The sequence below is a fragment of the Leptopilina heterotoma genome, unplaced genomic scaffold (genome assembly GCF_015476425.1).
Source record: "Leptopilina heterotoma isolate Lh14 unplaced genomic scaffold, ASM1547642v1 Lhet_206, whole genome shotgun sequence".
In the NCBI taxonomy this organism is placed as follows: domain Eukaryota; kingdom Metazoa; phylum Arthropoda; class Insecta; order Hymenoptera; family Figitidae; genus Leptopilina; species Leptopilina heterotoma.
This window is the reverse complement of record NW_025110922.1, coordinates 1,987,389-2,008,093: the sequence shown is the minus strand read 5'-3', so window position 1 is coordinate 2,008,093 and position 20,705 is coordinate 1,987,389. Positions and strand designations below refer to the sequence as shown.

The window sequence follows — 20,705 nt, the reverse complement described above, 5'->3', positions numbered from 1 at the left end:
ATACGTGGACAAATAAAAGAGACGGAAGAGTTGATTCGTGGCACAACACATTCGCACATCTCCGCCAGTATATACCTGCGCGAGACAAGCTCTCTACGTCAAATATAATTTCACAAGCACGTTTTTCAAGTGCCTGCCATTTCTATAGCACTTTCAAATTAAGAAATCAAATGGCTGCAAAAATTCAACACTTTGAAACACCAAGTTCCGCGAGCTCCGAAAGGTAAATTCTCCAAAAAATCTTTATTCAACATTTTTCTGCAATTCTAACCTCAAAATTGACCTCTAAAACTGCAGTGTAACATTGACCGCGAGAATGAGTACAAACTGACATCAAGTAAATTAATCATATATGATGTAATTGATTGCAGCGATGATGGAGATGCATGCCTAGTCGATCGAGAGATTTGTTTAATTGAAGAAACATGTGACGATGATTGTCAACAAAGAATTGATATGGGTACACCTACTCCACAATCGCCAAGGCCTCCTTCCGCTGGTAATTGTTTAGCTATTGTTTTTATTATTTCTTGAAAAATTCTTGAAAAGAATGCTTGTTCTACATAAATGCTTCCTTTTTGTTTGTAATAATGCCTCGCACAGTAGCGGTAATAATTATAGTAATGTTAAGTAAATTCACGACCTTTTCCCTACTCCAAAGTGCTAAAACATTGTGCAAACAATCAACTTTTATAAACTACAAAAATTTTCCCAAGTGAAATAAATTACATGAATAGTGAAATTCGAAATATTTAAGATTATAACATTTATTAACGTTCTATTTTCTATACTTGTTTTTGCATTTTTTTTTGGTTTATATGTACATATCTTGTATTTTGTTTACAAAATATTTTAGAATTAGAAAAAATTAAAAAATTCCTTATAAATAAATTTCATAAATTTCATAAATTTTAATTTACGTAATTTGATATATTTTATTTGCTTACCTAATAGGAGCAACAGATGAATGTTTCGTGATCTGCGCTTTATCTGATATTGATTTTCTATTATAGGAGTTATTTTTATGATTTCCAACACTGATTAATATTTTTGCATTTAATATTATAATTAAATTTCCATTTCCTCATTTTCTATAATTTAAGAGAAGCTAAAATTAATTTGTGAATTGTGCTTAAATTTTTCCTCCAGTCGTTTAAATTAAAAATAAGTTCCACTCATTTTTGACAAGGTGAAACAATATTTTTATTTTATTTGGAATTTTTGTTTACAGGTGAATTTCTCAATTCTATTTGTGTGTTTTTTGATTTTATGCGACTTTTCTCGTAAAATGGGATTTAATTCAATATTTGCAGTAAAAATTTGTATTTCTTTTTAAACTGAAAATTTATTTGCAGGATCTCAGAAGTCACCAAGATCTCGAAGACAACGAACAACAAGTATGTCGCAGTCTAATAAGAAAACATCTTCGGAATCAATTTTGAGAAGTAAGACGAGAACTATTTACACCGCAGGACGTCCTCCTTGGTATAATTATGCAGGACAACAAGTCGAACCTTTTGTTATTGGTCAGTTGATATTTATATATTTTCGAAAAAAAATTAACTTCGCTTTCAATTCTGATGTTTTTACATTATATAAACGTAATCTCTTTACGTAATCTCTCGAGGCTCATTTATCCTTATTTACACAGTTCTGATTTTATTGTTTAAATAAATTTAAATTGTTTCGCAAATTTTAAATGATTAATTTAAATGAATATTTTAGGTATTTGCGGTGGCAGTGCTTCTGGAAAAACAACGGTAGCAACGAAAATTATAGAATCTCTGGATGTTCCATGGGTCACATTACTCAGCATGGATTCGTTCTATAAAGTGAGATTTTATTTCTAATAAAATTAACGAAGACTTGGTGAATAGAAGAATTTAATTCAGTGTCAAAAACTTGAGAAATGATAAATAGAACTAAAATAGAAAATAGACTGGAAAATTAAGAAAAATTCAAATAGAATGAAGATGAAAATGTTTCTAAAACAGTTGCAATTTTCAAAACAGGTTCTCAATGAGAAACAGCATGAAATGGCTGCTAATAACGAATATAATTTCGATCATCCAGATGCCTTCGACTTTGAATTACTGAAAGCAACACTTCAACGACTTAAAGAAGGTCGTAAGGTTGAGGTTCCTATTTACAACTTTGTTACGCACTCGAGAGAAAATCGGACCGTAAGTTCTAAATTTATTAACCTACTTTATTATTAAGTAATGAATTTTAATTATAAATTTCTTGACTGCAAAGAAAACGATGTATGGTGCCAATGTCATAATTTTCGAAGGTATATTAACCTTCTACAACGCAGACGTGTTGAAGGTAATTTTAAAACAAAACTTAGATATTGTGTGTTTGCATGTTTCAATTTCTTTTCAAACTAAAGCACGAACACAAAAATTCCTTACTCTTACTCAGGGTTGCCACAGGTCAGGGAATTCAGGGAAAAGTCAGGGATTTTTATTAAAAGTACTGAAAAGAATTTAATTTTTTGAATTTATAAGAAAATTCTGAAGTTTGGTGTATTTTTTGTTTGTCTTATAAACTATGAAATTCCAAAGAATTCAAATACAAACCCTTCAATTTTTTCTATTTTTGACAATAGTTTCTTTTGAAATAAAATAAATTTCTGAAGAACTATCATGAAATTATTACTTAGAAATTATTTAATGAATAATTTTACTTAAAAATTTCAAAATTAATTAGATTTCAAAAGAGTTGTGTTTTCAATCTTCATAAATAGATGAACTTCAAAGGTTCCAATTTGAAATTTTAGAAAATATCAATTTTTAATGAATCTAAATAGAAATTTTAAGAACCACTGATTGCAGAAATTCAATTATTTTCAAAAATGATAAACTTCTTCGTATAAATTCAAATATGTTCAAAAATTTTTAAAAATTCTCATTAAAATTTCAATTATTTTTATAAATAATAAAATTCTTCTCCGAAATTCAATTATTTTCAAAAAATTTAATAAAATTCTTGGCAAAATTTCAATTATTTTCAAAAACTTTCCTCATTTCAATTATTTATAATATCTACTATTTTTATAAAATTTTCCAAAAGAATTCAATTATTTAAACAAAATATTTATAAAAATTTCACAGAAATTCAATTACTTATCAATTTTTTATAAATTTCTTTGCACCAATTCAATTATTTTTACTTTTTTAATGAAGTTTCTCGAATGAATTCAAATTTATTCAGAAAATTCAATAGAAATAGTTTTGAGATATTCAATTATTTCGAAAAATTTAAATAAACTTCGTTTAAAAATTCTATTATTCAAAAAAATTTGGACAAAATTCTTTACAAAATTTTGTTAATAAAATTGAAACGTAGAATGTTTTCAGGACCTTAATTTTTGTCAAATAAAATTGCAATTTTAATAAAATTTTCCTATATAATTAAATTATTTTCAGAAATAATACATTTTTTATGGGAATTCAACTATTTAATAAGACATTTGAATAAAATTCTTCAAAAGAAATCAATTATTTTCATAAATAATACAATTCTTAGCAGGAATATAATTATTTTTACAGATAGTAAAATGCTTTACAAAAATTCAATTAAATTTTCAGTATAATTTTTATAAAATTTCTCAAAAGAATTCAGTTATTTTATTAAAATTGTAATAAAATTCTGGAAAGAATTCAATTATTTCCAAAAAATTTAATAAAAATTCTTCGAAAGAATTTTTAATTTCCTTCGAAACAATTAAATTATTTACCTAAATAATAAAATTTTTCGCAGGAATTTAATTATTTTTAATGTAATTTTAATAAAACTCAAATAATTGCATTATTTTTAAAAAGTGTAACAAAATTTTCCTATATAATTAAATTATTTTCACAAATAATACATTTTTTATGGGAATTCAATTATTTAAAAAAATTTGAATAAAATTCTTCAGAAAAAATCAATTATTTTGGAGAAATAATAAAATTCTTCGCAGGAATTTAATTATTTTTACAGATAGTAAAATTCTTTACAAGAATTCAATTAAATTTTCAGTATAATTTTTATAAAAATATCTCAAAATAATTCAGTTATTTAAAAAAATTGTAATAAAATTCTGAGAAGAATTCACTTATTTCCAAAAAATTCAATAAAATTCTTCGAAAGAATTTTTAATTTCCTTTAAAACAATTCAATTATTTTCCTAAATAATAATATTTCTCGCAGGAATTTAATTATGTTTAATGTAATTTTAATAAAACTCAAATAATTACATTTTTCTTAAAAAGTCTAACAAAATTTGTCTAAAAATCAATTATTTTCAAAAGTTTTGATAAAATTCTTCATAAAAATTCAATTATTTATTTTTGTATTTTAATAATTGAATTCTCGGAAAATTTACTAATAAAAATTGATTAAAAAACGAATTTCACTTAAAATTTTAAATTATAAATGAATAATAGCGTGGATTTTTAGAAATAATTGAATTTTGAAAAGGGTTCAAATTAAAATAATTGAAAATTTGAATTTATAGTTACAATATTCTGATGATATAAAATAATGATTTTATCACTCTGTCATCTTAAATTTGTTGTTATTCTCAAAAGTTATTGAATTTCAGAAGGTTTGAATTAAAGAAATTCGTAAATAAATGTAATGCAACATTTTTTTGAAAATCTAATAATTTTTGGAGTGAATCAGAATAATCTTCAGGGTCAGGGAAAAAGTCAAAAATTTTTCTTCAAATCAGGGAAAAGTCAGAGAAAAATGAAAATTAAATTTTTGTGTCAACCCTGGTATTACTGTTATTTTTTTTCGCTTTCTCTAATCACTTATCTACCACTAACACAGCGGTGGTTGTAATACTGATCATTACTACAGAAAAAAAATGAAATTTTTTTGCTATCGAAATTTTTTATTGGGAAAAAAGGTTGTATAATTGAAGAAAATTTACAGAGTACAGGATCAGGATTTTCAACTGCTGGCCTCCTGTCCCTTTTGTTTCCTTTACATTTTTATTTGCTTCACGTCCAATTTCGCGTTTCCAGTGTGATGAAATTATAAGGAAAGTAGATAGAAAAAAACAAACATTATTATCTCTCATTGAATTGTTTTACTACTATATTTCTTCAAAATATGAAGCTGTGTGACATGAAGGTTTTCGTTGACACGGATGCCGATATAAGACTTGCACGACGACTGCGTAGGGATATTACGCAAAGGGGCAGAGATCTTGAAGGTGTTTTAAAGCAGTATTCGACAATGGTTAAGCCATCATTTTACTACTACATCGCTCCGTCAATGGTTCATGCTGACATTATTGTGCCACGCGGCGGAGAAAATGAAGTGGCGATCGAACTAATTGTACAACATATTCACACTCAACTTCAGCTGGTTCGTTTCTTTCTATTTTAAATTAATATTTAAGAATGGAATTTTAAATTAATTTAAATAATTGCTAGGCTAAATTCGCTATTAACTAAAAAAAAATTATTATAAAATATGAAGATAACGATCACTCCGAGTCTTCGACTCGAAGTGATCGTTATCTTCATATTTTATAATAATTAAAGACGACTGAGAGATAAAATTATTGTTTTTTAAAAAAATTTACTAAAAAGACTATTTGTAAATGAAATTTTTAAAAAATTGTAAATTTAAATTGTTTAATTTTCTACAGAGAGGTTTTAAATTGAGGGAAAAACTTGCGCACTCCTGCCTCGGACAACCAATGCCGTCTTCTCTTTTTATGCTTCCTGATTCACCACAAAGTAAAGGTCTTCATACTTTCATCAGGAACAAATTTACACATCGCGATGAGTTCATTTTTTACTCCAAAAGACTTATACGCCTGGTTATTGAATATGCTCTTTCGCTTTTACCTTTCCAGGTAAATTAATTATTACTGATGTTACATATAATGACAAATGCATTCAATCATTCTGTCTACTCATTTTGACAGAACTGGAATACTGAAATAATTACAATTCAAATTTATTGATTTTCAAATACACTTTTCCAATTTTTTAATATTTTTCTTTTGAAGATAAAACTATTTTCTAAAATTGTGATAAATTTCTTTAAAATATGAAACTTGTTTCAATAAAATTGGACAAAGTTTTCAATTTTTTAAAATTAAATTATTTAATGATTTAGTAATTTTGTTGAATTACTTTAAAAATTTATAATTACATATTTAATTTTTCACTTGAATTAAAATTTTTAAAAATTTCAATTATATAATCCTTTAAAGTTTAGTAATTTTTACAAATTACAATTATCATTCTTCCAAAATTCCATTATTTTTTAGAATATTAAACTGAAATTCTACTCTAAATAAATTCTTTTTGTAATTTTGAGAAAGTTTTTGGAAAATTCAATCATTATTAAAAAAAACATGATTTACGATTAAACCATTTTTTAAAATTTTATTAAGATTTTTAGAAAATATTAAATTCTTTCGAACAATTTCTTGAATTTTTTGAACAATTTTTTGAATTTAATCGATTTTATTAATGACTAGCAAATGTGATTAAATCAATTTATTATTATTATGCAAATTACAAAAAAATCTTTATTTTCAAATATAAATTTTTGAATAATTTTAGATTCAAAATTTAAAACATTCACTTATTAAGTACATAATTAATTTTTCATGTTTATCAATTTTTTAAATTTTAATAAAATTTTTCGCAAGAATTCAATTATTTGAATAAAAAATTCAATTATTTTTAAACAAAATTTTAATAATATTTCAGGAAAGAATACAATTATTATTTTCTAAAATTTTAATAAATCCTTCAAAACAATTCATTTATTTTTGAGAATATTAAAATCCTTGCTAAAATTTAATTATTTTCAAAAAAATTTCAGGAAAGAATTAAATTTTTTTCTTAATTCGTTATAAAAAATTTCAATAGAATACAATTATTTTCTAAAATTTTAATAAATTCTGCGAAAAAATCCAATTATATTTATAAATAATAGAATTCTTTTCAAAAATTCAATTATTTTTAATACATAGGTATTTAATAACTTTTCATAAAAGAATTCAATTTTTTTTTCATTTTTAATATTTAAAAAAAAAAATTCAATTATTTTCTAAAATTATAATAAACCCTTTAAAACAATTCAATTATATTTATAAATAGTAAAATTCTTTGCAAAAATTTAATTATTTTCTAAAATTTTAATAAAATCTTGAAAGAAATTGTTCATAAAATTCAATTATTTTAAAAGTTTTTAATTAAAATTAGTGAAAAAAACTCCATTATTAAAAAAAAAAAAATTGAAAGCAATTCTTCAAAAAGAATTTAATTGGAATTTTCAAAAATTTGAACAAAATTCTTCAAGAGAATTCAATGATTTTCCTAAATAATAAAATTCTTCGAAGGAATTCTATTATTATCAAACTTTTTGATAAAATTCTTTGCAAAAATTTGATGATTTTCAATATATCTTAATTTTAAAATTGAAAATATTTAAAAAGAATTTATTTTTAATTTATTCAAAAAGTTAAGAAACAAAAAGGCAAATAACAACTAACTTCAAACTGCGAACAGATTACCGGAACCAACCGGAACACAACGATTATTAATATAGATTATTAATATAATTTTACTATTAAATTTTATTAAAATTTGAATTCTTTTGAACTAGGTTGTTTATTAGAGTTTTCGTAAATACCAAATTAAATTCTTTTGAGATATTTTTTTAAGTTTTTTTAAAAATAATATCGTTTGTTAAATAATTTTAATTAAAAATTTGGAAAATAATTGAATTTTACGAAAGAATTTCTTTCAACTTTTTAAAATAATCGTGTCTACTGTAATAATTGTAATTAAAATTTTCATTCGTGATTTTAAAATTTTTTTTAGAAATGATTGAATTGTTTCATGAAATTTTATAAAAAATTAACTGAATATTAATTCAATTCATGCGAAAAAATGTATTATTTGTGAAAATAATTGAATTCTTAAAAAACAATTTATCACATCTTTTGAAAATAAATAAATAATTGAATTTCTTAGAAAATTGTTATTAAAATTTTTTTAAAAATTGAAATCTTTCGAGAAATTTTATTAAAATTCTATTGAAAATAATAGAATTCCTCAGAAAATTTTATTATTTACAAAAAAAATTTAATTCTTCAGAAGAATTGTAATATTTATAAAAATAATTGAAATTTTCCTAAGAATTTTATTATTTGTGTCAATTATTTAATTCTTACGAAGAATTTTCTTAAATTTTTGAAATTAACAAACAATAATAATTAAGTAGTATATTAGTTAATACATAATTGATTTTTTTTAATTTTCAATCTAATTATTCAAAAATTGAAAAAGTTGATATTTAAAAATAAAAAATTCTGTAATTTGCATAACAATAATAAATTGAATACGGCGTTTCGCGCGCTAGCGATGTAATATTTGCTAGTTTATTAACATGATTAATATGTAAGAGTATTGAAAATATTATTAAATATAGTGTCAAGAAAGAAAAGAAACAACCCGTTAAAATAATTTTTCTGTCATACAGGAAATCACAGTTGAAACACCACAAGGTGTTCCTTATCATGGAAAACGAGCGGCAACCAATAAAATTTGTGGCGTTTCTATTTTAAGAGCCGGTGAAACGATGGAACAAGCTGTAAGAGATGTTTGTAAAGACATACGTATCGGCAAAATTCTGATTCAGACTAATCTTCATACTGGAGAACCAGAGGTGCGCATTTGAACAAATTGCAAAGAAAAGTCATTAAACTCTTCTTCTTAAGAATACTTTTAATACTCTAATTTAATAATTTTAATAGTTTCCGTTAATGATAATTTTTTGTTTCTCTTCAGTTATATTATCTACGCTTACCGAAGGACATAAAAGACTACAAGGTGATTTTGATGGACGCAACAGTAGCGACTGGTGCCGCTGCAATGATGGCGATAAGAGTTCTTCTCGATCATGACGTTGGTGAAGAAAACATTCTTCTTGTATCATTGCTAATGGCTGAATCCGGGGTGCATTCAATAGCCTACGCCTTCCCAGGAGTGAAAATTGTCACCTCGGCCGTTGATCCAGAGATCAATGAAAAATTCTACGTACTTCCAGGAATCGGTAATTTTGGTGATCGATATTTTGGAACTGAACCATCTCTCGAAGATGATTAACATTTTTTGAAAAGACTTTGGCATGTATATTTGACTGATTATTATCGATTATTATTATCGACTACTATACGTAACTTATATATTATTCAAAATCGTGATTATTATGTGCGAATAATGAAGACTATATTATGTCTTCATGTACTTATTTCTACAAAAAGAAGAAGAAGGAGAATGTTATTATCGATACTTAGTAATTTTAATAAAAAATTTATCTTTACAATGGTGTTGTGCCAATTCCATAATTTGAAGATTCGCCGTGATTTTCATTTGGTCTCAATGGACGGTATCCCCTTGCGCTGGCGCGAAATGAACGTTGCCAACTGTCTAAATTTGAAGTTCCAGGATTATTATTCGAATTATTCGTGGATGGCTGACCGAGTAAGTATGTTATGAGTCTGTCAAGAGCTGCAAGATCCTCGGTGGTGTTTGCTTGCAATTGATTCGGTAAATCTTCGATTGGATGAGAAGTATCGACATGCTTGTCTGCTCCTTTATTTTTCAAATCCGATACTCCGTGCGCGTTTCGTAATCCAATTCTCGGCGATATCTGTTTAAAGAAAAATTGTAGAAAATCAAAACTCGGTAAATAATTTTGTTTTACTTTAATTTAATAATTTTGTTTTTTTAGTTAGTCTCACATCTTCAGCTCCATGTTGTCCATAACTGGCCCGTTGAACTTTACGGAAGGTATCATCGTCAATTGCTTCAAGAACCGCTTCATTCAGGGTACGTTCCAAAGCTTTTTTCTTCATCTTACTTAATCCATCGTAAAAGCTGGAAGCAAAGAATTTAGTATTTTTCTTTTACACTCACGGATATAATTTTATCTCTATTGCAGTATATTTACCTAGAATCAAGAGAACTATTGTCTCGTGATATATTCTTATCACGAACTAAACGAATATCATGTTCCCAGAATCGTCGGAGTTCTGGTGTTGAAGTATAAGGAGCTGCTACTTCTTTGATCTGAAAAGAATTAAAAAGAAGAAGAAAGAAAGAAAGAAAATGAGAAGAGGAATTTAAATATTTAGAAATTGAAAATAATTGAAAATTGGAGAAATTTGAAGAAATTACAAACCTTGAGGACAATGATCGCAGTTATAAAGATGCAGACGACATTGACGAATGTTAGACACGCACTGATGATGCCATTGCAGAAAAATTCAACCGGTAGATAATCAGTGTAGACATATTTATAAGAACTATTAAAATCTGTATAGGATTCACCTTTAATGTGAGGCATTTTAATTGGTCGATATATGAGCCAAATGCAACCAAGGGCCCAAAATAATCCCTAAACAAGTCAGTCAAATAGAAAATAAAATTCTAATACTTTCAAGGTAGCAAAAATGATCGAATAGAAATAATTGATGTGAATTAAATTAACTAAATAGTCAAATAATTGAATTAATCTAATTTCATATTATTTTAGATGCAAAGCATATTTATCAATCTTTCAAGTCAAAGTGACTTTGATGTAAATTTGCTTTATATTTAAAATAATCTTTCAACCAGTGAGAAATTCTATTTCTAATTAATTTCGAATTAGTTTAAATTCTAAGTATCAGGGCTCGAACTAGGTCCGTAAAAGTCCGTTTTTTAAAAAAAAGGTCCGTAAAGTCCGTAATTTGATTAAAGAATGATAAAAAGTTCGTAAATTGAACGATATAATTTGGATAATTTTAGAGAAATTACAAATGATTGCATAAATTCAATTATTTTCAAAACTAATAAAATTCTTCTCCGAAATTCAATTATTTTCAAAAATAATAAAATTCTTTTTAGGAATTGAATTATTTTCATAAATAATAAGACTCATTGTAGAATTTCAATTATTTTAAATTCAATTTTAATCCAATTCCTCGAAAAAACTATTAAAATTTTTATTAAAATTCGTCAAAAGAATTCAGTTATATAAAAATTTATAGATAAAATTCTTTCTGAGAATTTAATTTTAAGAAACATTCAATTATTAAAAAATTGTTATTTTTGTATTGAAATAATTGAATTCTAGTAGAATTGAAATTTGAATTTTTCATATTTTTAACAAACAATTCTGTAAAATTAATTCTTTTGAAAAAGTTTAATTGAATTATTTTTATATTTTTTGAAGTTTTTATTTTCTAATATATATTTTAATTGAAGAATTTACGAATAATTGAAATTTTTTAAAATTGAATTGTAAACAAATGAATTTGACAATTCTTAAAGAACTTTTTCAAAAATTCTTAAAAATAATGGATTTATAGAAATGATTAGTTAAAAACAAGAAAAAAAATTCAATTTTGTAAAAGTTACAAATTATTGCAGAAATTCAATTATTTTCAAGTGTAATAAAATTCTTCGCAATAATTCAATTATTTTCACAAATAATAAAACTCATTACAGAATTTCAATTATTTTTAAAGCAATTTTAATCGAATTTCTCGAAAAATGCAATTATTCTTAAAAATTTTATTAAAATTCGTTGCTGGAATTAAATTATTTTAAAATTTGTTGATAACGATTCTTTATGGGAATTGAATTTTAAGACACCATTCAATTATTCAATAAATTATTTCTTTTTGTATTTAAATAACTAAATTCTAGTTGAAGTTTCTATTAAAAAATAATTTCAGTTAAAATTTTAAGTAATAATTGAATATTACAAGCAATAAGACGTGAATTTATAGAAATAATTGAATTTTGAAATTAATTTTTTTGAAAATGTTTAATTGAATTTTTATATATTATTTGAATTTTCTATTTCCTAATACATTATATTTAATTGAAGAATTTGCGAATAATTAAAATTTCGTAAAATTGAATATTGTAAACAAATAGATTTGAAAATTGTCAAAGAACTTTTTTGCAAAATTATTAAAAATAATCAATTATTTTCAAGAATAATAAAATATTTTTACAGAGATTCAATTATTTTCACAAAAAATGAAATTTCTTTTAGGAATTTATATTTTTATAAATAATAAAACTCATCGTATAATTTTAATTATTTTTAACACAATTTAAATCGAATTCCTCGAAAAATGTAATTATTCTTAAAAATTTCATCAAAATTCGTCAAAAGAATTCAATTATTTAAAAATTTATTGATAAAATTTTGTATGAGAAATCAATTTTAAGAAACATGCAATAAATTATTTATTTTTGTGCTTAAATAATTGAATTCTCGTAAAATTTTCTGATAAAAATTTATTTAAAAATAAATTTCAGTTAAAATTTCAGATTATGATTAAATATTAAAATCTATGAAGTGAAAATTTTTAAAAATGATTGAATTTTTAAAAGGTTTCGAATTAAAAACTTTAAAAATCTACATATATTTCCTACTTTTAACTAACAATTTTGTATAGAATTAATTTTTTTGAAAAAGTTTAATTGAATTTTTCTTCAAATTATTTGAAGTTTTTAATTTGTAATATATGTTTAATTAAGGAATTCCCGAATAATTGACATTTCGTAAAATTGAATATTTTAAGCATATGAATTTAAAAAATTCTTAAAGAACTTTTTCAAAAATTATTAAAAATAATAGATATAAAGTAAAATTGTAGTTAAAAATTTTTGAAAATAATAATTGAATTGAAATAATGAAAATAATTTTAAAGAAGTTACAATATTCTTATAATATAAAATAATGATTTTGTCACTCGGTTATCTTTAATTATTATAAAACATGAAAAATTTAATTTATAGTTTTAAGTAAAATGTTCTCTTATTTGACTAGGACTGGCTATATTTTTGTCAGTAATTGGTCCGTAATTTTACATTTTTGGTCCATAAAGTCCGTATTTTTAAATACTTTTGCTAGTTCGAACCCTGATATTAATTAGAATTAGAATTAAATTAGTTTAGAATTAGTTTAATTAAATTATTAATTATTATTTATTATGACTCTTACGCAGTTGACAACCGGTGGCAATAAAGAAGCGGAAATCGCAACTCCAATTAAAGGACCATTACTGCCTTGAAGAAGAGCAACAGCAACTCCGGTACCAGATGGCAAAGCCCAAAGAACTCCCATCCATAATGATCTATAATTTCCTCTAAGACGAAAATTAATCAACAAAATTAATACTCGATTATCAAAAAAATCGAAAGATACATTTGAAAGAAGTAGAATTGATTCTATTTTTTTTTACCTGCCCTTCATTTCATCTGTCGGCCAATCGTTATAGCCCCAGGGCATTTCAGTTGTACCAAGAACGAGACCAAAGATAAAACCAAAAAGAATCGAGAGAAAAATTCCCAGCATCAAACTCTTGAATCCAATAAATTGCAAATTTCTGTCAGCTATAACAGTACCGAATGTCAGTGACATTACTGGACCCTAAACAAAATTAATTAATGAATTAATTTTTAAATTCGATTACAATTTCCGAATATTTGTGAAAGTTTGATAAATCATTCAAGGAATCAATCGTACCATTAGTGGAGAAACTAACATCGCTGCAACGACATTTGTTGCACTGTTTTCAACTAATCCGAGAGCAGCAAGGCAACTGAAATATTAGAAGAAAAATTAAGAAATTTTTGAAATGAACAAAAATGGTGAAATCTGGATATTTTTGGGAATTTTTTCTTAATATAGTTTAGAAGTTGCAGCTTACTCAGCAGTTAATACCAATAAAATGTAATCAAAAGTTAAATCTCCACCGCTTTGAACACCGTCGACAACTTGTTTCACAGTCAATTTCGAACGGATTGATGACACAAAATTATCCCAGTCATTTCTTCTTTGATCCGTTTTTCTGTGACATTCAAGAATTTATCAATTTCTAATTCATTTTGAAAAATGGATCCTTCAATGAAGGAAAACCAGGAAATTAAAATATAAGGATATTTTTTTTTATTGAAACCTTCTGCGCTCTTCTTCCAATTTGATGGCGGCTGCTTCCACATGTCTTACTCCACTGTAAGTACATTGAGTTGGTATCACACTGAAAATTAATTTTCCAGTTAATTTTATAATTTAACAACGATTATTATTAATATCGATTCTTTATTTTTTACTTGGATCGAAATTTTATTTTATACCTTACGATTGAATTCATTTTAACTCCTATTCCCATTTCAGTTAAACAATGAAGACAGTTCTCACAAGGATCTCCGGCAGGGACTGGAAAAATCACCTGGAAATAAACGCCAAAGATTAACAATAAATTTTAATTAATTTATTTATTACGTAATTAATTAAATTGGTATGATTATTTACCTCGTAGTACATATTTGCTCTGTCTTTGCACCAGACAACGTGTTCTACTCTCAATTTCTTCAGCAGTTCAGCTAAAACCTTTTTTGGGTAAATATTTGTTTTTAGTTTATTTATTTAATTACTTAGCAAATGATGCGCTCGCAAATCGCGGTATTTAATTAATTATTATCCAAATTTCAATTTTTTTTATTTTCAAATATCAACTTCAATTTTTGTAAGATTTCAGGTTCAAAATTTAAAAAAATTTTATATATTAACTAATTAATTGTTTCTTATTGTAAGAATTTAATTATGTTCAATATAATTTTAATTAAATATCTCGAAAGAATTTCAATTATTTTAATAAATAATACAATTTTTCTTAGGAATTGAACTATTTTCAAAACCAATTTAAATGAAATTCCTTCCTTTGTAACAATTCAAATATTTTTGTAAATAATAAAATTCTTGGTAGGAATTTAATTATTTTTATAAATAGTAAAATTCTTCGCAAGAATTCAATTAAATTTTCAGTATAATTTTTATAAAATTTCTCGAAAGAATTCAGATATTTCAAAAAATTATAATAAAATTCTGGGAAGAATTCAATTATTTCCAAAAAAATTTAATAAAATTCTTCGAAAGAATTTTTAATTTCCTTCGAAATAATTCAATTATGTATTTTCATAAATAAAAAAATTCTTCGGAGGAATTTAATTATTTTTAATAGAATTTTAATAAAACTCAAATAATTCCATTATTCTTAAACATTTTAACAAAATTTTACCGAAAAATTCAATTATTTTCAAATGTTTTGATAAATTTTTTATTAAAAATTCAATTATTTTTAATACAATGTAAAGAAAAATTCTCGATGGACTTCAATTATTTAAACAATTTTTTTTTAAACTTGTTAAAAGAATTTACGTAATTATTTTCAAAAATTTGATAAAATTTCTTTAAAAATTGAATTATTTCCAAAAATTTTGATAAATTTTTATTTATAGAATTAAATTATTTTCAATACAATGTAAAGAAGAATTCTCGATGGAATTTAATTATTAACCTATATTTTTTTTAATTTCTTGAAAGAATTTAATTATTTTCAAAAAGTTTGATAACATTTTTCTAAAAAATTGAATTATTATATTTTCAAAAGTTTTGATAAATTTTTTAATAAAAATTTAATTATGATGGAATTAAAATTCAATTATTAAAAAAAACTTTTTTTTAATTTCTTGAAATAATTCGATTATTTTCAAATAATTTGATAAAATTTTTCTTAACAAATTCAATTATTTTCAATAGTTTTGATAAATTTTTTATTAAGAATTCTATTATTTTCAATACAATGTAAATAAAAATTCTCCATGGAATTCAATTATTAAAAAACAATATTTTTTAATTTCTTGAAAAAATGTAATTATTTTCAAAAAATTTTATATAATTTCTTGAAAGAATTTAATTATTTTCAATACAGTGTAAATAAAAATTCTAAATGGAATTCATTTATTTAAACAATTTTTTTTTTAAATTCTTGGAAAGAATTCAATTATATTTTCAAAAAATTTGATAAAATTCTTCAGATGAATTCAATTAATATCAGTACAATTTTAATTAAATTCCTTAAACGAATTTAAAAATTTCAAAAGATTTTAATGAAATTCTTAGTAATCGTAACAATTTCTTTTTAAAAATATTAATAAAATACTGTGCAAGAATTAAATTATTTTTATTTAACAGATATGTGATCTTTTAAAATTAAAAAGAATCTACTCAAAATTGTGGAATAGAATATAATTTCTAAATTTTACCTTCGTAAATATTTCTACAAAAATTTTTCTATTAATTAAATTAGTAAAAATTTGATCTAATTAGCACAAAAGTAATACGAAATTTCTAATAGTTAATTCTATAATTACATAGAATAAGACATTAAAATAAATAAAATTCAGATTTTCCTAGAAAATAAATTTTCAAAAACCGTATTTTGCATTAACAAAAATATTAGTTTTTCTACAATAATTTCCAAGTAACTATTTTTATTTTATTCAGAATGTTAAATTAAATTATGATTTTTAATTCAAAACAATTTTGTTTAAATCATTTTTGCTTTTATTTAATCTCTAAAGCATTAAATATGAATCAAATTACCGTTTCCATTGAAACAAAAACAGGGTCCTTCGGTCGCATTCTTGGTGACGAAACATTACGATCCCTTGCGGGAATTCTTCGTCCTGGAAAAGTGACAAGAGTATTGCCAATTTGATCATCCACGTCTTCTGCGCCATTATCATCATCAGTGTCTTCAGCTCCCAAAGGTATTAAATTTGTCTTCGATTTTGTATCCTTGAGCCGTAAATCCATTTTATTGGGTTTTATTGGCTTCTTGTCCTTTTTTATCGGAAATCCAAAAACAAGTTCATGCTCGTAACTTAATGTGGGAATGCAAACCAAAAAAACAACACCGCCTGGCATTGTTATTGTTTAAACAAACTTCACTTTCAAAATTGAACTGCAACTTTTTTTTGCAAGTGAATAGTTTATGAATTGGTAAGAAAATTTTTCTTTATTATCGTTCATTAACAGTTTTTTATAGCAATAATTAACACCCGGTTAATTGATGTTACCTGTGAGATTCATGCCACTGTTGAATGTAAAAAAAGTGTCTTAGACATTAAAAAATCAACTAAGAAAATAAAATTATTTTTTTATTTTACTTAAAAATATTTTTTTGAGAAAAGACTTTTCGTCCTAGAAAATATATATTTTAAATTAAAATATCTCACATCTGGGGATTTTATTATTTGGGTAAAGAAAATATAAAGTAATTGAATTTCTGTACGAAATAAACATTTATTTAACAAATCAACAGCATAGAGACTAGATAAAGCTGGTCTCGATTATTTTGTTTTTTTTTTTATCAGGGCCACACAGCAAAGATGGAAGAGTAAAATGGCCCAATTTAATTATAGAAAAACACTCAGCATCCAAGAACATGTCGAAATTAACTTCTTTCCTATTCGTTCTTTCGTTGAAAAAATAATATATTATATATGCGTATTATTCAAAACTTGATTCGCGATTAATGCGTCGCAGAAATTTTTTTTTTTTTTTTTTAGATCAGTCGACTGAAATACAAGTATATTTTACAGGTCTCGGAAAATTCTTTCTTTAATTTCATTAAATTCTTAATTTACATTTATATTTAAATATAAGATTCGTGGAACTTACTTCATTAACTATTTCACAGCTATTTGCTTTTTATTAAAAAATAATTCACTTAAATTTCTTTTTTAGGAACTATTGACTTGAAAATTAATTTTATTTACTGCTGTAGTGAAATAAAATTTTTAAGGGCATATTTTTCGAAAAACCTGAGCTTTATTGAAATGAAAATTTGGAACAATAGCTAGTTAGTCAATATTTAAAAAACCTTATTTAAATAATTTTGATTTTTAAAAAGAACTTTTTGAAAATAAATTCTTTTAATTTTGGATATTTAATTAAATTATTCATTTAAATTCTTGAATTAAAAATATGAAAAAAAAATTTTTTAATTCAGTTAAAATACTTAAAATACTTGAGTAAAGAAAGTTGGAGTAAAAGAAAAATTTTGCAATTATTTATAAAAAAATAATTGTATTTCCGAATTTATAATTTTTTTCTATGTTGAATTCAATTTGAATTTATGAACAGAATTTTTTTTTTTCATAAAGAAAATTATCACTTTAAAATTATATCAGTATACTAAAACGTATTAAAGTGCCATCTCTCTCAAGATTTGTTTTGGAAGCCTTTTCAAATTTTTCTATTTTAAAGAAACGCGTATCCTTTCTCCATACATGAATTAAAAAATATTTATTTTATGGAAATATTCAAGACAAGAAAATTGATTTAGCACGTAAGCATTTTCTAGACGATAGAAAAGAAGCCATAGGAGAAAAAAAGAGATCAGTTCACTTTATTTGTTACATTATATGTATATTTATATACTGTTTAATTTAAAAGCTCAATCACTTAAACTTTTAAGTCTGCTATACGTTTCCAGTTAATTTAGTAAATAGGTATAGCATTTAATACCCAATTTAAATTAATTCATACAATTTTATTGAGTACATAAAATAGTAAATAAAATTGTATAAAAATAAAATTTTACTAAAATAATGAAATTTTCAAATTTCAAAAAATAATTTAACAATAATTGACCAATGAACGAAAAGAAGAAATTAAGAAGAAACTGTATTAGCACTTTACAAAATTAATTATTTTCATTCAAGTTAATTTGACACTTGGCAAATATTATTATAAGAAAAAATTTAATTAAAAGCTATTTTTAGATTTTATTATTTTTAATTATATTTTATCGAATGGAAGAGGAAAGAAGTTGTGTTATTAAAGAAAAAAAAAGTTCTTAATATACAATTAAAACTCAATAATCTGTCGTAAGAGATTATTTTCGTTAATTCTTAATAAAAAAGGGGCTAAGTGTTTTTAAAAAAATATCTGTTTTATTTTATTTAATTTACAATATTCTTTTTTTTTTGTTAAAGAGAATTTGATTTACTTTTACTAATTTCATTTAAGTCTTAAATCGGCTTTTACTTTTCAGTTCTGAAGACATCAATTCCTAAATATTTTGTTGGTCTATGATTAAAAACCTGATTTTTATTATTTGGAAAAAGGACACCTGTATCTTTTTTTTCTCGACGTTTTACACATAACGTTGCTTCAAATTCGTGTAAAAGTGACTTAATGTCCTACTTACATGTATTTAACTAAAATGTAAGTACATGCGTCGCATTATTTAAGGCTAATTTTAATTAATATAATAATTTTCTTAAGAAGTTCGATGCGAGCTGTCCATATGTGCAATTTTTTTTTCTAAAACGATTTTCCAATTCCCTTCAAGATTAGTCATGATCAATTTTTTTATTTGCAATTAAAACAGAGATTTGGCTAAAATTAGAAAACTTTTATTTTAGTTTCAAAAATTATCTAATTTTAATACATTCAAAATAGAATTGATTTATTAAGGAGGGGATTTTTAATTCTCAACTAAAAAGCAGAGAAGTATTTTTTTAAAATTAGTTTATGCCACTGACACTGTTAATAAGTTTTCAGAAAAATATTCTGTTTTAAAAACTATTTACATTAGATTAAAAATTTTATTAATTTTTTTTTTCGAATAAATTACTGAATATCAGGAAATAGAGTTTTTAGTTTAATTTGCAGAAAAATACACTTTTTAAATATTTTTGTAATGTAAAAAACATTTGTGAGAAAAAATCACACCCTGTGTATTATAGATCCCTTTTGCAATGGTCTTTACTATAAATATTACAATATAATTTTATTGTATAATTTATTAAAGGCTTTTGCTTAATTTAATTAAAATTGTTTGCTTTAATAAAGAAAATTGAATAAAAGAACACCTGTATCTTTTTTTCTCGACATTTAAATTAATTTCTGAATAAAATTAAATATATTTGATATGGAAATTTTTTTATGCTGTAGATTTTAGCAAGAAAAAAGATTACTATGCATTTTCCCTTTTTGTAACGAGAGTATAATTAATGTATATGTAATTGTGAAAATCGTGACTATTCTAGAAGGGAAGCAATTTTCTTTCTAAATTTCCAGTGTTCTTTTTTATTTTATTAAACTTTCTACTACTAACTAGTCTATATATTACAGTTTGTAACTTTCTTTTTATAATACACGATATTTACAAGCATGTCTGCGAGCTCAAAGCCAGGCAAGTGTCTAAAATGCTCGAAAAAATAGTGCTTTTTTTCCCCTAAATCTTGCGTTTCTTTTTATGCGAATATTCAGCTTTTTATTTACTTTTTTCCTCACACTAATCAATATATTATTGATTTTTATTTGTTTAAAAATTTTTTTTACTTCCGACATCATATTATTTCTTAGTTAACATTTGATACAAGTTTTTTTTTTTGATTTGCTAGTCCTGATAATAATTTAAGATTATTACACACGGAGAGAGAATATATATTAAAATTTGTAAAAATATTTTCAAATTGGGGAAAAAGTGCGACAAAGCGAAATTTTGATATAAAAAATACTAAACTTTAAAAAAACTTATGTGAAATTTAGTATAATTATATCAAATATCAAGAATATTAATTAAATTCTAATGTAACTTTAATAAATTTCACAAAACTTTTTTTAAAGTTTAGTATTTTTATATCAAAATTTCGCTTTGTCGCACTTTTTCCCCAATTTGAAAATATTTTTACAAAATTTAATATATATTCTCTCTCCGTGCATGCGTCGGAATAGACTAAAAAAAATCTACATACTTGTCTAAAATTTATTTTTTTTTTTTACTGCAATTCAATAATTATTGACTATGT

At 23.6% G+C, this 20,705-nt stretch overlaps 2 protein-coding genes across 2 annotated transcripts; one reads left to right on the top strand and one right to left on the bottom strand.

The window, feature by feature from the left end:
* Nucleotides 1-85: 85 nt before the first annotated feature.
* Nucleotides 86-9,354, top strand: LOC122501210 (uridine-cytidine kinase-like 1). The gene is made up of 10 exons (XM_043610511.1): nucleotides 86-223; nucleotides 372-499; nucleotides 1,356-1,526; nucleotides 1,726-1,832; nucleotides 2,013-2,183; nucleotides 2,257-2,328; nucleotides 5,113-5,364; nucleotides 5,651-5,860; nucleotides 8,509-8,694; nucleotides 8,817-9,354. The coding sequence occupies exons 1-10, from the start codon at nucleotides 171-173 to the stop codon at nucleotides 9,132-9,134; spliced, it is 1,668 nt and encodes a 555-aa protein (XP_043466446.1). The 5' UTR covers nucleotides 86-170; the 3' UTR covers nucleotides 9,135-9,354.
* Nucleotides 9,349-16,969, bottom strand: LOC122501208. Its single transcript, XM_043610509.1, has 12 exons — nucleotides 16,483-16,969; nucleotides 14,350-14,427; nucleotides 14,172-14,266; nucleotides 13,994-14,074; nucleotides 13,745-13,885; nucleotides 13,561-13,636; nucleotides 13,277-13,464; nucleotides 13,036-13,180; nucleotides 10,213-10,428; nucleotides 9,982-10,100; nucleotides 9,773-9,908; nucleotides 9,349-9,681 (listed from the first exon to the last, which is right to left on the bottom strand). The coding sequence occupies exons 1-12, from the start codon at nucleotides 16,804-16,806 to the stop codon at nucleotides 9,349-9,351; spliced, it is 1,932 nt and encodes a 643-aa protein (XP_043466444.1). The 5' UTR covers nucleotides 16,807-16,969.
* Between the last annotated feature and the right edge of the window lie 3,736 nt (nucleotides 16,970-20,705).